We start from the raw sequence: 17,492 nt of genomic DNA, 5'->3' as shown, positions 1-17,492 counted from the left end.
TCCTCCTCCGCCTCCTCCTCCTCTCCTCCTGCTCCTCCTGTCCGCCTGACACACTACTGTGTGTGGAGCTGTGACACGTAAACTTTGTCCGTGACCGCACAGAACTCCCGCACCTGGGTCAGGGAGAGCAGAGAGACCCTCCTCCCCCCTGTCCCGAACCAGAACCCGGCATTTTTCTAACATGGAGGCGAGAGACGCTACGGCAGGTGAGGTTATTGTTGCAGTGGCACTGCCCCCGCACATCGTGTGTTGTTGTTTATGTAATAACGTAATAACCAGTTAGACCAACATGTAGCAAACAACGTCTAAACCTGAGCCGTGTTCAGTGTTTAAATGAGAGCTGGAAGGTTTGTAACTCACGCAGGGACTCTGCGTGAGTGAGTTAATTCACTTCGTGTTTAGTACATAAAAACTCCAATTTGTGCCCTGCAGGCGCTTTTGTTCGCCGTGAGGGAGATGATCAAACTGCAAAGGACCAGCACAAAGCTCCCAAACGTGAACAAACGCCCACCAGAAGCAAGATGGAGCAAATATTTGGCTTCAAGAAGGAGGACCTGACTTCCTGGCACAGCTTTGTGGCTCTCCTGAACCGCCCCACGGATCCTGCATCTCTGGGCATCTTCCGCTGCTTGTTTGGTAAACTAATCACACCTGTACAGTCTGCCTGCTGGGTATACTGACTGTCTCAGACCTGCTGTGATGCTTTTGATACTTTGTGCAGGTTTGCTGATGGTCATAGACATCACACAGGAACGTGGCCTCAGTAACCTGGACTACAAGTACCTGGATGGGGCCCCCGTGTGTCGCTTTCCTCTCTTCAACTTCTTACAGCCCTTGCCGCTGGACTGGATGTACCTGGTGTACGTGGTGATGTTCCTCGGTGGGTCAGGCTCAGTGTTTCCAGGTTTATTCCCGACTTGAGAGAACACCTGTTTTTGAGTCTGAGTGGATGCAGTCTTTTTTTTTTTTTTTTAATAGGAAGCGCTCTCTGTGGGAAACACATGCCTGCATTTTTCCACTTACATTTTTTCTCCCCAAGCCAGCCGACTCTTGCAAGGTTTAAATCAATGAAAAGGTAGAGCTCACTAAAGATTGAGCAAGAAAACAAACAGACAGCAGATACAAAGCTAGGACACATCAGCCTTATTAAAGTTATACATGTTTTTCACGTATAACCAACAAGTTTAAAAGTGTTTACTAGTTATTAGATTAAATGAGCGGAAGGGCAATTTTGCATAGATTTCTATAAAATTGGACCTCTTTTCCCCGCTCAATGTAGTCGCTCAGTGTTGGCTGTTTCTTTTGGATCCAGGAGTTTGGCTACAAGCTGCAGAGAGAGAGAGAAAGACAGTAAAGGAATGAAACTAGAAGCCAGATTTGCACATACGTAGCATGCACCCTGACCACTCACCCTCAGAGTTCAGCATTTTTTGGGTTTTTGCTGTTATGAGATCCTGAAAGTCAGAAGACATCAGCCATTGCTGCTTTTAACCATTTAATAACTTAGAAGTAAGTTTAAGTAACTAAGTTACTAAATACAACATAATATTCTTTTAGTGATGAATGATCCCATTAGAGTCAAAGAAAGATAAAGCGGGGTATGCATGTGGTGTTGACAACCTTTTACTTTTATAAAATGACTTTTCATTAATTCACTTTTGTGCTTACGACTGTTTTATTAATGATTAGTGTCTTGATAAAGTCACGACACTATGACATTAACAAGTTGCCTCTTGCAGTGTCCCTCGGTTATTCAGTCCGATCCACTGTTTGCTTGTGATGTCACTGAGCGGTGGGTCAGCCTGGTAAAAAGCCAAAAGTTACCTTTTAAAAAAAAAGAAACTGGGTCCTACATTTCCCATAATGCAACACTAGCATCTTTATACCCTTGATGCCTAGTTAAACTAATCATTTCCATTTAAAATGTCGCTTTACAACAAAGTTAATTTCAGTGACTTCACTGTGAATTCAGAGTGACAAGTTCCCTTTTAAAAAAAAGTCTTCACAAACTGAGTTGTTTTAAAGTTTGTTTCCACCACTGGAAAAATAAAGTGTTTTGCCATCCATGAGTCAACATTTTAGCTTATTATCTAAAAAATCTTGACTTACTGACTCAAACTTTGAGTAAATAACCTGATATGAAAAGCGTTTTTGTTTTCAGTGGTGGAAACAAGCTTCCATAGAGTCAGGATAGTTAGGAGATACTATTCATGTGTAAAAACAGACTCATTAACGATAAGAATCTATTTATTTTTGCGGTTCTTGTTTTTGACTTAAGGCGCTTCGGGCATCATGCTCGGCTGCTTCTACCGCCTCTCCTGCCTCATGTTCCTCTCCACGTACTGGTACATCTTCTTCCTGGACAAAACCGCCTGGAACAATCACTCCTACCTCTACGGCCTCATTGGATTTCAGCTCTTACTCATGGATGGCAACAGATACTGGTACGGTGATGTTTAGTAATCTACTTGAGTGTGTGTTTGTGCTTGTTTGTTTCTTTCATTGATGTCCGTGTGTGTGTTTTTGTAGGTCTATCGATGGACTGCGGAGACCCTCTATAAGAAATGCTCATGTGCCTCTGTGGAATTACACACTGCTGCGAGCTCAGGTTTGTTTATTTAGCTCATACATATGATACGTGTTTTTCAGCTTATGGATTCATAAGTCACCTAATGACGTCTCTGCTGTTCCTCAAAGATATTTATAGTATACTTCATTGCCGGAGTGAAGAAGTTGGATGCTGATTGGGTGGAGGGATACTCAATGTCATACCTGGCTCACCATTGGCTGTTTGACCCCTTCAAGTAGGTATTTTTTGAAGCCTTTAACTGTGATTATCCCAGTAATTTGTTTCTGATCATGCCTTCCCCTCCTTTATCAGACTGATTCTTCCTGTGGAGTTAGTTAGCCTGTTGGTGGTGCACGGAGGCGGTCTCATTTTGGATCTGACCGCTGGCTATCTGCTGTTTTTTGACGTTACTCGGCCTTATGCATTTTTCTTTGTCAGCTACTTCCACTGTATGAACTCGCAGCTCTTCAGCATTGGTGAGTTATTCTTTTTTTAAAGGAACACTTTTAATTCTGTGCTGTTATTTTACCTTCGTCTTAATCCTCCACAGGGATGTTTCCCTACACAATGCTGGCCACCAGTCCTCTCTTCTGCTACCCTGACTGGCCAAGAAATTTTTTTGCCCATTTCCCATCATTCCTCAGGCCAGTCCTGCCCCTCACTTCACCGGGGTCCCAGTCCAGCCCTTCCTGTGTTTACGAAGAAATCCAAGGCAGTGGCACTCAGCAAAGACAGACCCCAGCTGCTGCCAAATCATCCAAATTGAGACTAAAACACAAGCTGGGAGCCATTTTTACTGTTCTTTACATAATGGAACAGTTCATCATGCCCTACTCTCACTTCATCACACAGGTACTAAGATCTTTGTTTTGAAATGCTTGTACAGATAACACATTCATCCATGAAGCCCTCGTTGAGTTATCTGCTGAGACCAATGGTTGCTCAATCAGAGTCAACAGCAAAGAGCAGCTCTGACGTCTGTTGACAACAGAGAGCTGAAAGCTTACTCATCAACAAGTTCCCACTACACTCAGTGGTGAATTTAAAGTGTGAAAATGGTGATGTGATTTATGACTTTACTTAAACTTCTTTTTTTGTCAAGGGTTATAACAACTGGACTAATGGCCTGTACGGATATTCATGGGACATGATGGTTCACTCTCGCAGCCATCAGCACGTTAAAATCACCTACAAAGACAGGAAAACGGGTGAAACTGGATATCTGAACCCAGGGGTGAGTTACAGGGGAAACACTGTCAGATTCGATAACGTTTGCTATCTGAGCTAAACCCCCCCAAAACAAAACAGAAATTAGTGCTTACAGAAGTGCTTTGACTATATTGTAATTATTAATATTATGCATTAGTTATAACTGTAATCTGTGATGTTTGGAATTCCTTTAATTTCCCCCGACAGTGTCTCCATCTGTATATGGATGTTTCTTTAATAAACAAAACTGCCTTTCCTTGACCTTTTTAGATTGTAGTCTTTCCTAAATTATTGCTCTTCCAATTTACAATCTGCCTTCTGTAGGTGTTCACACAGAGCCGTCGCTGGAAGGACCACGGAGACATGCTGAAGCAGTATGCTACATGCCTACATCAGTACCTGCCTCGTTATAACATCTCCGATCCTGAAATCTACTTTGACATCTGGGTGTCCATCAATGAACGCTTCCAGCAAAGGTACGAGAGCTTTTTGTTTTTTAGCCTTCTGTCAGAATTGTAAAAGAGTGAGGTTTAAATCTGCTCTGGATGCTTTTCTAAGGATTTTTGATCCTCGTGTGGACATTGTGAGGGCTGAATGGTCACCTTTCAAACCAAACAAATGGCTCATGCCTCTGCTGGTGGACCTCTCGCCTTGGAGGACCAAGTTCCAGGAGATCGAGGGAAGTTTGGACAACCAGACCGAGATCGTCTTTATTGCTGATTTCCCAGGTTACAAACCTCACTTTTACAATTTTTCTTTTGGATGAAAAAGCCATGTATGGTGTGTTGTTTTGTTCCTCATTATGTGTTATTGTTATCTTCCCTTTTTAGGTCTCCACTTGGAAAACTTTGTGAGTGAAGATTTGGGCAACACCAGCATCCAGGTGTTGCAGGGCCAGGTGAATGTAGAGATAGTGGAGGAGAAGAAGAACTACACTCTGCAGCCCGGTGAGCAGATAAAGGTACAGCTGCTCACCATTGTCACTGTTCATGCTTTGCTCTTTATCTTGTTTTAGTATTTACCTTACTGTGGCTTTGTGTAGGTACCTGCCGGGGCTTATCATAAGGTGTACACAGTGTCTGAGGACCCCTCTTGCTACATGTACGTCTATGTAAACACCACCGAGGCGGCACTACAGAAGAACTTCACCAAGCTCTATGAAATCCAGGAGCGTGTTCGCAATGGAACAGGTGAAGATGCTTTCAAAAATAACACATTGCATAGCTTTTAGTGGATTATTTTAGGGGGTTACAGAATAGTGGTAAGGTTCCTGAGAAAGATCTGAAAACATACATGCTCAGTGCTGTGTAGGTTACCCGTGTACCCACAAAACAGGGCAGAGGATTCTTCAGGTTGTGGCTTGCTTTTGTTCTCCCCTTTCTTTCCATGGATACTCAACTGGGTTTGGATCTTTGGAATTTGGAGGCACAAGTTAAAGTTGTTCCTTTAGCTCCCTGAGCCGTTCCAGAGTAGTTTTTGCATTGTGGCGAGACACAACTTCCTGCTGGAATACTTTCAACAGTTGTTACTCCAGTTACAACCGCAGATGTGTGTACGTGCTGGAGGCCGCCTTTTTTTCTTTCAGCTGCTCCCTTTAGAGGTCGCTATAGCAGATCATCTGCCTCCTCCTCTGCATGTCCTCCTTCACTTCACATTCCTCTGTTCCTCGTGCCTGACAGCTTCTCATGTCTAAACTATCTCAAACTGGCCTCTCTAGCTCATTAAGGATGTAGCAATACATAAACAAAAAAAAATGCAGTAAAAAAATCAGTAAAGAAGGCCAACACTGTAAACAATACAGTAGATATATAAAAGTTTATGATGCTACTCATGGGGTGGGGGTGTGTGCTTAGCCTGGTGGTGTATAACAAAGTCGAGGTGGCTTTACATTTTAATGAAACAGTAAACCTAATTCCATTCACCTGTCGGTGGCTGATCTGCATGTCACTAAAAATCCCATTCAGCTCTCTCCTGGTGTGCCTGCTTTACTTGAGTCCGTCTCACCCCACAGAAACTGAGCCACTTCCTCCCGAGCTGCAGCCTCTCATGGCTGCAGATGATGACGAGGGTTCGGAGGTCAATGCCACTGACCCGATTGTGCGGCTGTTCCTGAAGAGGCAGCGACGGATGAAGGAAGTTAAGAAACGCAGGGAGGCCGGCATGCTGGAGCGACTGCAGCGCTTTGCCGTGAAGAAGTATTACACAATACGCAGAGGGTGAGTGCCGAGCTCTCTGAGAATGCACAGATGCAGACAAAGTGTAGAAAAACCAACTAAACAAACACACCAACTCTGCACATTTGTCTTCCAGAATCTTGATGACAGCCATTGCAATGAGAAACCTGGCGGTGGGTCTGCCTCCGCTCGAGCAGCTGACGAGGGAAGTTGCCTACGCCAACATGAAGGAACCTCAAGCAGAAGCCAGTCAAGACGAGCGGCTCAAAGATGAAGTCGGTCATGCAGAACTTTAATGCCACGGAGGCCAAAAAAAATACTCGGTGAACTGCCTGTAGGTACTGAATCACACATTCCCATCAATGTGAGTGAGTGTGTGTGTCCACGCTATTACTACTGGACTGTTACTACACTGGGACATCACTGCCCGGAGATCACAGCGCTTTTCTTTTTTTCCATTTTCACTTCTGAAACATTTCAGATTATGTCCAAATGTAAAGTCACTACATGGTTAGAGCTTTTGTTAATGACCGTTTAAAAAAGTGTTGTTCTTAAAAATAAGTGCGCTTAAACAGATAGCAGGCATTATTTGCTAGAGGAGCATATGTGTGTGTGCAGAAATGCTAATGCTGTTTTGAATGACAGAAGTGAAGCAGGTGGAAGCATGTGACTGAAGGAGGAAGGGTTTTATGTTTCAAAGGGACAGATCTCAGTGAACAGGATCCTTGTGGTCAAAAGCTCCTCTTCCTTTTCTGTTCATCTGCCAGCTCCAACTAGATTAGAACAATTTGAGATAAATTATGTTTACAAATATTCATGATACTTCAGTCAGTTTAACGTTCTAACCAGCTATGGTACAATGCAAGGGAAAAAAGTATTTTCTGTCATTTTTCTTACGGAGATCTATTGATGAAAATAAATTTTGATATTGAAATGAGTCTGACGACAAGCTTGCTGAAAATAGGGAATTCTTTTTCCTTTTATTGGTGTCAGTATTGTACACATTACCCTTCATAAAGTGCTACAGCAGACGTCCAGTGTTCACTGTAGGCTGGCATTATGGCACAGAATGACACACGGCACACAATATAAATACATATAAATCTACAACATGGATTTCCAGGCAATGATTTGCTAAGACACACAATCACAATCTCTTCATTATTCAGTTATTTGGCTATAAATGTGCAGTGGAGGTCCAGTCACGTTAAAAAAACCCAAAAAACTATTAGGTTATTAATTGCTGTCCGTTTCATCAAAAGCTACCAGTCATCGAAGGGTGTTAGATTTTAAAGTTTTACATGAAATAAATTCCAGGCAGCAAGATAAAGACAAAGTTTTGTGTTTCATATCATATTGCACTGTTATTTTACTGGCTGTAAGTCTTCTAAATCACCATCTGTCTGTAAAATGAAACACTTTGCATCCCTTTTACACGGCGGCGCCAACTATGCTTCCAGTTACCACAACTTAACTGACCCTTGATTATATTTGTGATTTAAACATTAATACGAGTGCGTTAGTGTTAGAGACGGGTCACAAATTGTTTCCATAAAACAAATGAACACGATCTGCAAAGTCATGCACAAACAGTAAGTGAGAAATCTACGTGTACCTACAGCTTTTACACACATTTCTTATTTTTTTCTCTGTTGGGTTGAGAACTAGAGACTAAGTCGGTGGTGTGCGTTTAAGATGACGACAGAGCAAACCCTTAATTTCAAAAGGCTGAGATTCCCTGTTTTTTTTTTTTTTTTTTTTTATGTGGGAAGATCTGCTGAGGGAACGGAAAACTCAAGTGAAGCCAAAGTAACTGCACCGTTCCCATCTGCATCTACTAGTCAGCACATATTTCAATCTTTGTCACTTCATCATAGCGAGCTCACTAGCACAAATATCAACACTAGAGTACTTCTCACAGACTTCATGAAAGACGTCAATATCACAGCCAGAGTCTGTTTAAAAAGTCAATCATTTCCACCCTAACGTCTCGCTGTCGGCTCCACCAAAACGCACAAACACCCTCTTCAGTCCCTAAAAAAAAAAAAATTCACCCACTGCACTCCCACAGCAGGCTCCTTTTGGCAGCTCGAAATAAACAGAAACACCACATCACTGGAGATAAAATAGAGAAGGGCACCTCCCTGTTTGCAGGCCATGATCCATCAATCTCCTCAGTCTAACCCTGTGCTTTAGATGCCAGAAATGCTCCTGTGCGTCTGGCACACTAACCCTTTTTCAGTTCATGAGAGTGCAAGAGTCATTCAGAATACACTGTAGGGTGACTAAAACTAACAAACCAAAAAAAGAATACAATCAGGTCCGTTGCTCTTATGAGCCTCACATTTCTAATTCCAGTTGATCCTCCCTGTTAATTTTGCTGGTTACGTTTTTTACAAAGTAAAGTTAGTTACAATGTATCGAGCTCTATTTTTTCTGAAAATACGCCTCTGTGCTTCAACACATCCAAGTAACCAGTCAAACAGTTTCACTTCATTTTTACAGTGGAGAGTTTGTTAGTGGACAACGGATAATATAGTGTTTATGCTTTAAAATGTGCTGAACCTGAGTCCAGGCGTCCTTTCTTGTTATTTGCTTTGGAAGATGTGAAGGGCTCAGTGTGTCCTAACGTGTTATGCTTTTCATGAAGCACACCTAAAATGGTGCAGAAAAAAAAAGAAGCATCCCGTTTGTAGTGACGTCCCCTCAGATTCGGCTTGGAGGCTCTACCTTGGCTGAAGATCTGGGTAGTAAACTCCGTGCACCACGCCTTCGATCACAACGTTAGAAAATTCATCTGAAAAGGTGAAGAAGAAAGAAAAATAGGTCAAATAAAGAATGAGTACATTTTGTTTTAAATGGAGAAGAAAGGAAAGCCTTTTAAGATGTTATGTGTAAGCGGCCTGAACACACCGTGTCCAGCCGGCAGCAGGTAGGGGTCTCTCAGAAACAGCATGACCGGCTGATGCGAAAGTTTACTAAAAGAGAGGAAGAAGGAGAAATCAGGAGGTCTGTGCCAATCAATCTGAGTGAAATTCAAGTGTAGAGCAAATAGTTACTTATGTTTTAACTGGTTAAAGTGCAGATTAAGAACGTGACCTATGGGAGAGAAAAAACGACTCACCTCGACTCCAGTGATTCTGTATCAAACGACCTTAAAGAAGAAAAATAAAAGTTATGCCACATAACCCTCCACGACCCTGGGAACAAGCGCAAATGCCACAAACTGGTCTTTTATTCTAAAGTAAACCAGCAGTTTACACTCACCCACAACTTTCTGTTTTTGGCACCGAAGGAAAATGGCGGATGTTCAGGAAATCCAGGAATATCTTTGGAAGGACCTCGTTTTCCATAATTATAGTCTAACAGAACAAAAGCAAATTTCAGTGTGTACAAAGCACCAAAACGAAGCACTCCAGGGGCGAGTTTGAATCCATTTAACTTCTTTATATCTGAGACAAATTCCCTCCACCTGAATGTGTGTCCAAATACCTGCAGGTAGAGCTCCAAGCCATGTCTCCTCTGCTCCAGGACCTTGGGGACCCAGTTTCTCACATGCTTCGAGGGGATCTCGGGTGGTTTTATGGTCTTCTTCAGCTGGAGGGATTTAAAAGTGTTACACAAATGTGTACAGTTGCTTCAAAGTTATGTGCACAGTTAAACTATTTTGCCCAGAAGAAAACCAACTGGACAAGTCCAACCTCATTCTCACAGAGTTCCTGTCTGACGCAGTGTCAACTCTCTCATTCAATGAAATAAAAATAAGAAGACCTTCTACATACCCTCTCTCACCTAACAAATTTACCTTTGCAAAGGATTTTGCTCAACAAAAGTGCTAGTATAACATTTCTTTATGCAAAAGCACTTAAGCTGGATGTTCAGACATTTATTTAATTGATTTCACATATTTTAAATTACTCAAAATGCCAAAATATTTTTGGGGTCACCGAACAAACCACACCGAAAACAGAAGAACAAACGTTTAGCTCTGAGAAGCTGTTCATAGTTAACTGATTTGGAACATTTCAGCTAATAAACTTTTGTATGTTATGCCCTCTCTGCAACTCCTTACTCTCCTTGCAGCTGCAAATGCAACCGTTTTTGGGTGTTTCCTGGGCTTATTGCGGTTTATCAGCCTCTGATCATTTGTAGATAAAGGCAGAGCTGAAGTCAACTTGTTAAGGGAAAACTTGTGGCTAGACTTTTTCATGCTATTTTAAAACTGAAAATATTTAGTAATTTAAAATAAAATCCTTAAAAATGTCTTTTTTGGATTACTGATATTATAGAACAATCACCAACAAAACACTGGGACCATAGTGTGGTTATTACTATGATAAAGTAATTATTAGTCATTTAAAAATAGCCTATGACTATCTAAATTGTGTATTTTAGCAAAGATTCTTTAAATGTTTATAAATTAATAAGTAAAAAACAATTTGAAAAAGTGTCTGTTCTTTCCAAACATCAGTCAGGTTTGGAAAACAACACAGCACAATAACTGTTGCTATTAATGTAGGGAATGACATTGCTGAGACAATGGACTGTGTGTTTGTGCCATCTTAGTCAGTAAACAGATTACACAATGTGAACTTTTCTGTGAATGCTCTAAGCTGGTTTTCAAATTATCAGCTAGAACACAGTCTGTCCATTTTACTTGATCTTCCTCTTTTCTTCCAGTATCATAAGGAAAGGAGTTCCCCAGGGCTCAATATTAGGACCACTACTTTTCTCTCTATGCATGTAGCTATGAACACACACACATACAGTATATATATATACATACATATATATATACACATATATATACATACATATATATATATATATATTTACATACATACATTTTTTAGTTGCTGTTTTTGTAACGGCATAAAAAAATGAAAGGTCGTGGATTGGCCAGATGCTGGCATATGTGTACAAATAACTCTGGTGTTTGGTGGTGGCTATGGCGGAGCTTCCACAGAGGCCAGCACGTGGATGAGAGAAAGGGGAGGCAGGAGGAGGAGAGACCCGTTTCTGATGCAAGTCCCGTCTCTCTTGTTTGTTTATCACCCACTTTGCGCCAGAAAGAGGAAACCAGTGAATGTCGCGCTAAACAACAGCAGCACGTTTAAGCTTGATTAGCTGTTGTTAGAATTTATTTAATATTAATTTCTAGTATCAGCTGATGTTTGCTGGAGCCACAGCTGTAAAAGCTGCTGGTCATGTGGTGAGAGGGAAACATGAAGATGAAACCAGGAGATGTCCTTACTGAATCATCAGAGCTGAACAGGTGATGGAGAAACAGGTTTACCTTTAAGGTGGCATGAATGAGTTGAAGGGAAGTTATGAACTGTTTCTGAGAGACAAATAACACCAGGATCCTTTTCTACCTAGCTGACTGTTGGTAACTGTGCAGGGGCGGGTCTAGCAAAGTTTTGCCAGGGGGCCAGGTAGGGCATTAACAGGAAAAGGGGGGCACAAAGAAATACTTTTCTTTCTTATTCTCATTTAAAATGTCTCGCTTTGAATAAATAATTATCTGAATCTTACAACCAAAGTTTTCATCTGATGTAAAATGTATAGAAATCATACATATACCAACAAGACTGTACATCACTGTCACAACAGCGTTTGTTTTCATTCAAAGGTTTTATGGCTTTTCCTATAATACCTGGTGGGCTGGTCTCTAGTCAAAATGCCCGGGCCAATTTTTTTGTCCCAGTCCAGCCCTGCTGTCCTATAAATAATCTTTGAGTGTTTTCCTCCCTTAAGCATGGCTTCTTGTCAGCTGCCATTCCACTGAGACCATTCCTGATGAGGCTTCAGTGAACAGTAGATGGATCAGCTGAAGGCCCAGATGCATTTCTCACCTCCTGTGTCAGTTCTTTGCTGGATTTATTCATTATTTCTTAAGGACAACTTCATCTGTGCAACATAGTTTTTTTTTTAGGCCTGACACTTATTCGTTTGTCCGTATCTGTCCAGTTTCCTCAATCTCTTAAGGACACACTGCACCAGCACTCTCTGGTAATATATATGGCACGTTTTCAGCTAATAGCTCTTTGGGAATCACCAAGTTGGTGCAAAAAATCTATCACATACCTGTCAAACTGTGGTATCATTGGCATTTTTTGTAGATTCAACTAAAGAATGTGTTTTTGGAGAATGTGTTTTTGCAACAGGCTCCTAAGCGCCTAAAGATTTAAAACTGGTTGCTTTGCTAAGTTGTTATGTGTAAACACAACACTGGTTCAGGCAGGTGTGTTCTGATGTTTGAGTGATTCATAAACCAGTGTTAAGTTAAATTAGAATATCATGGTTGATGTGCAGTGTTGGGGAGTAACGGAATACATGTACCGCCGTTACGTATTTAGAATACAAAATATGAGTAACTGTATTCCGTTACAGTTACCGTTTAAAAAGGTGGTATTCAGAATACAGTTACTTTGGTGAAATAAATGGATTACACGGCGGTACTTTCCTGTTTCATATTCTCGCGGGTCAGGACTGTTTGGGTTTGTTTGACAGCTATGTTCTGTTGTTCCAGACGGCAGCGTTACGGTTGCCATGGTTACAGGGTGACGCGCTCTCTCTCTGCGTGTTTCCTGGGTGAGAGAGCGCTTTTTTGTTGTTGTTGTTGTGCTAAGCTAAAAGGCAGAATGCTACAGGCATGGCCCTAAAGAATGTAGCCTCATGGGCAGTGTAGTCCGTGCTGCAGCGAGAATGGACTGCCATACACGTTATGTGTCTGTGAGCGAGGGAGGGAGAGAAAGGAAAAGTCCGAGTTGTCACGAAGCAAAAACGGGAGCTGGAAGCATGTAAATATAATAATAACCACTGCAGCCAAGAAGAGTGCCTGACGAGCCCATTTGTAAGTAAGCTATTAAGACTCAACTGTACGCTGTGTTCGTGTTTTCCTCCGAAACAATAAGTTCCGTTGGAGCAGCCTTTCAACGCCTCTCTCTGTCTCTAGCAAAGTTGACCCAGACAACAAAGTAAAGCTAGTTTTCAGCTACGAGCCCGACACGAACCCGACGTATTACCCAGAGGTCCCTTTACTATGGTTCGGAGCCGCGGACCTTCAGTAACAGTAATAAATCACAGCAATAGTACATTCATGTAGTTGTAAACAGCATGATAATATATTAAGTAATCCAAAGTATTCAGAATACGTTACCCTCATTGAGTAACGTAACGGAATACGTTACAGAATACATTTTGGGGCATGTATTCAGTATTCTGTAATGGAATACATTTTAAAAGTAACCTTCCCAACACTGTTGATGTGTAAAATCTGTAGGTTTTTCACACATTAATGGCAGAAGTTAAACACTTGAATGCTTTAGTAAATTTTTAGCTCACAGGAAAGAATGATTGTGCGAAAAAAAAAAAGAATCAGAACTGAAAGCTGAATCTCACCATTTTATGCAAAGCGTGGAATTCGCTGTAGCGTTTCTCAACAGTATGCTGTCTGCCGTTCATCAACACGTCAATTTTAAAGACCTGAAAGAAAAAAGATAAGTCAGCTTAGTGACTCATTCAACTGAAAATTTCTCCGCTGTACCCATACACTCAGCAGTGACAGTAACGTCGATGTCAGCATTAATTCCACAACAAGAGGAAACATCTGGCTGTTGTGACAGAAAAAACAAATTGATCTGTCAGAGTTACTGTTAACATCCCTAAACAGGCTGCCCTCCACTTCCCTTCCTTCAGTAAGAGACTCACAGCTCGCACACTGCCGTTCTGGACAGCATTTTGCAAAGGAGGAAATTCACTATAAATGACGGCAGCGCTGTGAACACACACACCGCATCATCCAAGACGGAAAAGCCAACAAGTAATCATTATTAACAAATGCTGGAAGAATCCAAACAGGTGTTGGATCTTATTTAAAAATATATTTTAAATAAAATATATAATCATCTCATAAACCTGAACACAGTGCCCATACGTGAATACCGAGAAATAAATTCAGAAAACGTTCTTTTTATGGGTATTACACAATATCTTGGAGGTCAGGAAGTCAAACTCTAAAGCACTGCTCTAAGGTCCTCATGACTTCCAGCAATAAAACATCATGACATTAAAACAGGAAAAAAAAGCCTTCCTCAAAATGATACCACAAAACTGGGAACTGTTGCCTAATTGAACAGTGGTTCCCAATAAAGGGGATAGGACTCCTTAGAGCAGGGGTGTCAAACACAAGACCCGCGTTTGACACGGCCCACAAAGACCCGCACGGCTGTGGAAAATGTAAAGGAGGGCATAGATTTTGTACTCTTAACTGTATTTTCATAGATTTTACAGTGTTTCCTACTGATGAAGTCCACCACTGCCATTCATTCTACACCTAAGTAATAAATAAACAATAACAATTAAACCACAGAAACGTTTTTTCTTACCATCTACTATAAAAATTAATATATATTTATATTTTCTTTTACAATGGGTCCACAGCAGGGGAAAAAGTCAATTTTCTGGGCAGTGAGCCACCAGAACACATTTATTTATCTGCGCTGACAGATTTCTTACATTTTTTTTTACAGCAGCATTTCTTTATTGTCTAGAAAAACTGAGATATACTGTTGAAATTGGTCTTCTTTTAATATTAATTGGTATTAAATGCGCAGTCCAACTTCTTTACACTGACAGTGGTTTGGCCCACTTAAGGTCAAAGTGGGCTGTAACAGTGGCAAAATGAGTTTGATGTGCTTAGATAAAATGTTGTAGTCACAAGATGAGTAAAAGACAGATATATATCTTACTGATTCTGATGTTAGAAGACTGCAGTAAAATTAGTTTGATCTCTAAATGAGTACAGATGACTGATTTTAAAAAGCTGAAACCACCCTTATGTGTTTGCAGTGACAGCAGCCTTTACTGGAAGTGATTTTAGACAATATTTTACAAAAGAAAACATTTAAGGGTGAAGCAGTGCTGCCTGGATTAAATCCTTCCCTTTGTTTATTCCCAATCAAGGACTCCCTACATTATATATCTTTAAACTGGGCATATCTCAGCTACTTATAACCTCATTAAAGTATTTCTCTTTATCTTATTTATTCTTTACTCTAGATAGAGTAAGTTACTCTTTTCAGGAGCAGTGTCTATTCTTCTTCTTCTCATTATTATTATTATTATTTTACAGATGTCAAGATGTCAGCTGGGCTGTGGAGGGCTGGTTTAAAACTCTGGAGCCTCTTTGATTAGACACAGATTCTAAAGTCAGAGTAACTTTTGCCTCTTTTCGTGCCTCATTTGCGCCATAAAGTGCGAATTCAGTGCTGATTTGAAGCGAGCAGAGTGCAGTTTATGATCTAACAAGAGAGACAGCAGCAGAGTTGACATTAAATCTGATGACAGCGGCAGGACAGGCGACACACAGACACACAGGGTTTATTAGGGAGCAGCTCACCGTGTATCCTTTCTCCACCGAGCTGTTTTCTGAGCGAAAAGACGGGATCGACACTCGCACCGGATGCATCTTCACTCGAACTGAGGCGTGATTTTCAGGTAGGTGATGTTTGATCTTGATCCTTTGGCGCACACGAACACATAGACACACGCACGCACACACTCACTCACTCAGTGCTGGTGGATTACTCCAGTTTGGCTGATAAAAATCACAGAATTCAAATGTGACGAAAGAGATCTCAGTGGTGCCCCCTGCTGGACCGGAGGGCACACCGTTGTAAGGATTATCTTGAAGAAAGCGCCACAGAGGACAGTTTAACCTTCAGGTGGCCCAGTGGGGTCATTTTTAATCGTGAATGTCTTTCCTTTTAATTATAAAACAATTAATTAATTAATTAACTTCGACAGGCAGGAATTAGAGGAGCAAGGGCATGGGTACATTGTGTCAAATTGTGTATTTTTTAATGTCACGGGCTTCGGTTTTATTGTTATTTCGATAATTTAGCATCTGTGGTGGCTGTGGAGACAGAGAAGGCTGTCTGCTAGTTGGATGGTGGTTTGAGCCCTGGCTTCTTTAATCTACATGAGAAAGGATCCTTGGGCAAGATACTGAATTCTGAGTTGCCTTCGATGCATATATGTAAGTGTGTGAATGTTGGGTTATCTGCATTCATTTCACCCTATCTCTACCATCCTCTGCTGACACCCTAGTAATCTGCATGTCCTCCTTCACTACATGTGCAAATCTTTTCTGTGGTCTTCCTCTTTTCCAGCTCCATCCTCATCCTTTTCGAGACTTTGAAATGCTTGGAAGAACAGCAAAAACACAACTCTGCTTTACAAGCCTCAGTTAGCACGTTAAGTGTTAAAGCTCACAATATTACAATTAGAAAAAGATTGAACAAGTATGGCTTGTTTGAAGGGTTGGCATCATGGCTAAACCTTGCAAAGTTGCACCTGAACCTTGGGACTTCGGGAACAATGTCCTTTGGACAGATGACACCAAAGTGTAGATGTTTGGCAATAATGCACAACGCCATGCAGGAGGAAATAAAACACAGCATATCAGCACAAAACACCTCATACAAACTGTGAAGCGTGGTAGAGGGGTGATGATTTTAGCTATATTTACAGCCGCAGGACCTGGGAACCTTGCAGACATTGAGTCAACCATGAACTCCACTGTATACCAATGTGAAGCCATTTCTCTGACAGCTAAAGTTTGGCTGAAATTGGATCATGCAGCAGGACAACGATCACAAGCACAGCAGCAAATCTACAACAGAATTGCTGAAAAAGAGAAGAATCAATGTGTCGTTTGAATGTGTGAATCAGTGCTGTGGTGGGACCTTAAGAGAGCTGAGTATAAAGGAATGCCTGCAAACCTCAATGAACTAGTAATAAGTAATATTGAGCGATGTTATCAGTAAAATACACAATACTTTTAACCAGTTCAAACATCTATGAAGACGTATTTCATTGTGTGTCATTTAATATGTACTTTTAAACCAGCCTTTAGTTATGGTGTTGACAACAGAGTCACCCAGGAAACGTTACAGCAAGTGCATGAAACTCATGAAAACATATATGCTCATAGAAATATATATACCATTGTGTAAAGAGTGACTTCACTGACATCAGGCACTGATACCAGTTATACGTGATGTGTAGCATGTGGAAAGTTTCCCTCGCACTGAAGGAAATTTGCCAACTCAGGAAACAACTTTCATGACATCACAGTGTTTTCAGTAGTGATATTGCAGATTGACTTACAAATTTATTATGCAAAGCCTGTGTTACAAACAGTCAAGAGTGTATTTGATGGGTGCTCACCACTCTAGGAAGGTAATAGAAATCTATCTTTCCAGTAATTTTGAATAAGAGAGACTAAAAGTGAAGAAATGAGAGTCTCTGTTTTGCTGTAGTGGTTCTGTGCTGCTTTTCTCTGCTTTATATTAGTGTCACACATTAAAACAATCAGCTTTTTCTTTACTATTTTCAGAAATTTTATCCAGTTTTAAAAAAAGAATCAGTGGCTTAATCAAAGACAATAACATACACATACATGTTGGAAACAAAGTCACCACGATCACAATAATCAGCCTAAAACTTTGATACAATATTACAGTTTTATTCAA

At 41.0% G+C, this 17,492-nt stretch overlaps 2 protein-coding genes across 2 annotated transcripts; one reads left to right on the top strand and one right to left on the bottom strand.

Moving 5' to 3' along the window:
• Positions 1-6,860, top strand: ggcx (gamma-glutamyl carboxylase). Its single transcript, XM_063478638.1, has 15 exons — positions 1-206; positions 433-636; positions 722-880; positions 2,279-2,444; positions 2,530-2,608; positions 2,698-2,804; positions 2,882-3,045; positions 3,120-3,421; positions 3,672-3,803; positions 4,103-4,254; positions 4,337-4,506; positions 4,609-4,739; positions 4,821-4,968; positions 5,790-5,994; positions 6,089-6,860. Exons 1-15 carry the CDS (start codon positions 182-184, stop codon positions 6,246-6,248), a joined length of 2,304 nt encoding a protein of 767 aa, XP_063334708.1. The 5' UTR covers positions 1-181; the 3' UTR covers positions 6,249-6,860.
• A 59-nt stretch (positions 6,861-6,919) lies between these two features.
• On the bottom strand, positions 6,920-15,547 carry snx24 (sorting nexin 24). Its single transcript, XM_063478639.1, has 7 exons — positions 15,356-15,547; positions 13,357-13,440; positions 9,445-9,549; positions 9,220-9,314; positions 9,077-9,106; positions 8,866-8,930; positions 6,920-8,749 (listed from the first exon to the last, which is right to left on the bottom strand). The coding sequence occupies exons 1-7, from the start codon at positions 15,422-15,424 to the stop codon at positions 8,679-8,681; spliced, it is 519 nt and encodes a 172-aa protein (XP_063334709.1). The 5' UTR covers positions 15,425-15,547; the 3' UTR covers positions 6,920-8,678.
• Positions 15,548-17,492: the final 1,945 nt, after the last annotated feature.

This window comes from Pelmatolapia mariae, linkage group LG7 (assembly GCF_036321145.2).
Source record: "Pelmatolapia mariae isolate MD_Pm_ZW linkage group LG7, Pm_UMD_F_2, whole genome shotgun sequence".
In the NCBI taxonomy this organism is placed as follows: Eukaryota; Metazoa; Chordata; class Actinopteri; order Cichliformes; family Cichlidae; genus Pelmatolapia; species Pelmatolapia mariae.
Note: the sequence above shows the minus strand (reverse complement) of the source record. Positions and strands in the feature narration are given on the sequence as shown.

Coding starts and splice junctions, on each gene's coding strand:
- snx24 (XM_063478639.1), bottom strand. CDS start 15,424: ATGCATCCGGTGCGAGTGTCGATCCCGTCTTTTCGCTCAGAAAACAGC. Junction 13,441..15,355: donor CGGTGGAGAAAGGATACACG/GTGAGCTGCTCC, acceptor TTTTTCTTTCAG/GTCTTTAAAATTGACGTGTT. Junction 9,107..9,219: donor CCAAAAACAGAAAGTTGTGG/GTGAGTGTAAAC, acceptor TTCTTCTTTAAG/GTCGTTTGATACAGAATCAC.
- ggcx (XM_063478638.1), top strand. CDS start 182: ATGGAGGCGAGAGACGCTACGGCAG. Junction 881..2,278: donor GTACGTGGTGATGTTCCTCG/GTGGGTCAGGCT, acceptor TTTTGACTTAAG/GCGCTTCGGGCATCATGCTC. Junction 5,995..6,088: donor TATTACACAATACGCAGAGG/GTGAGTGCCGAG, acceptor TTTGTCTTCCAG/AATCTTGATGACAGCCATTG.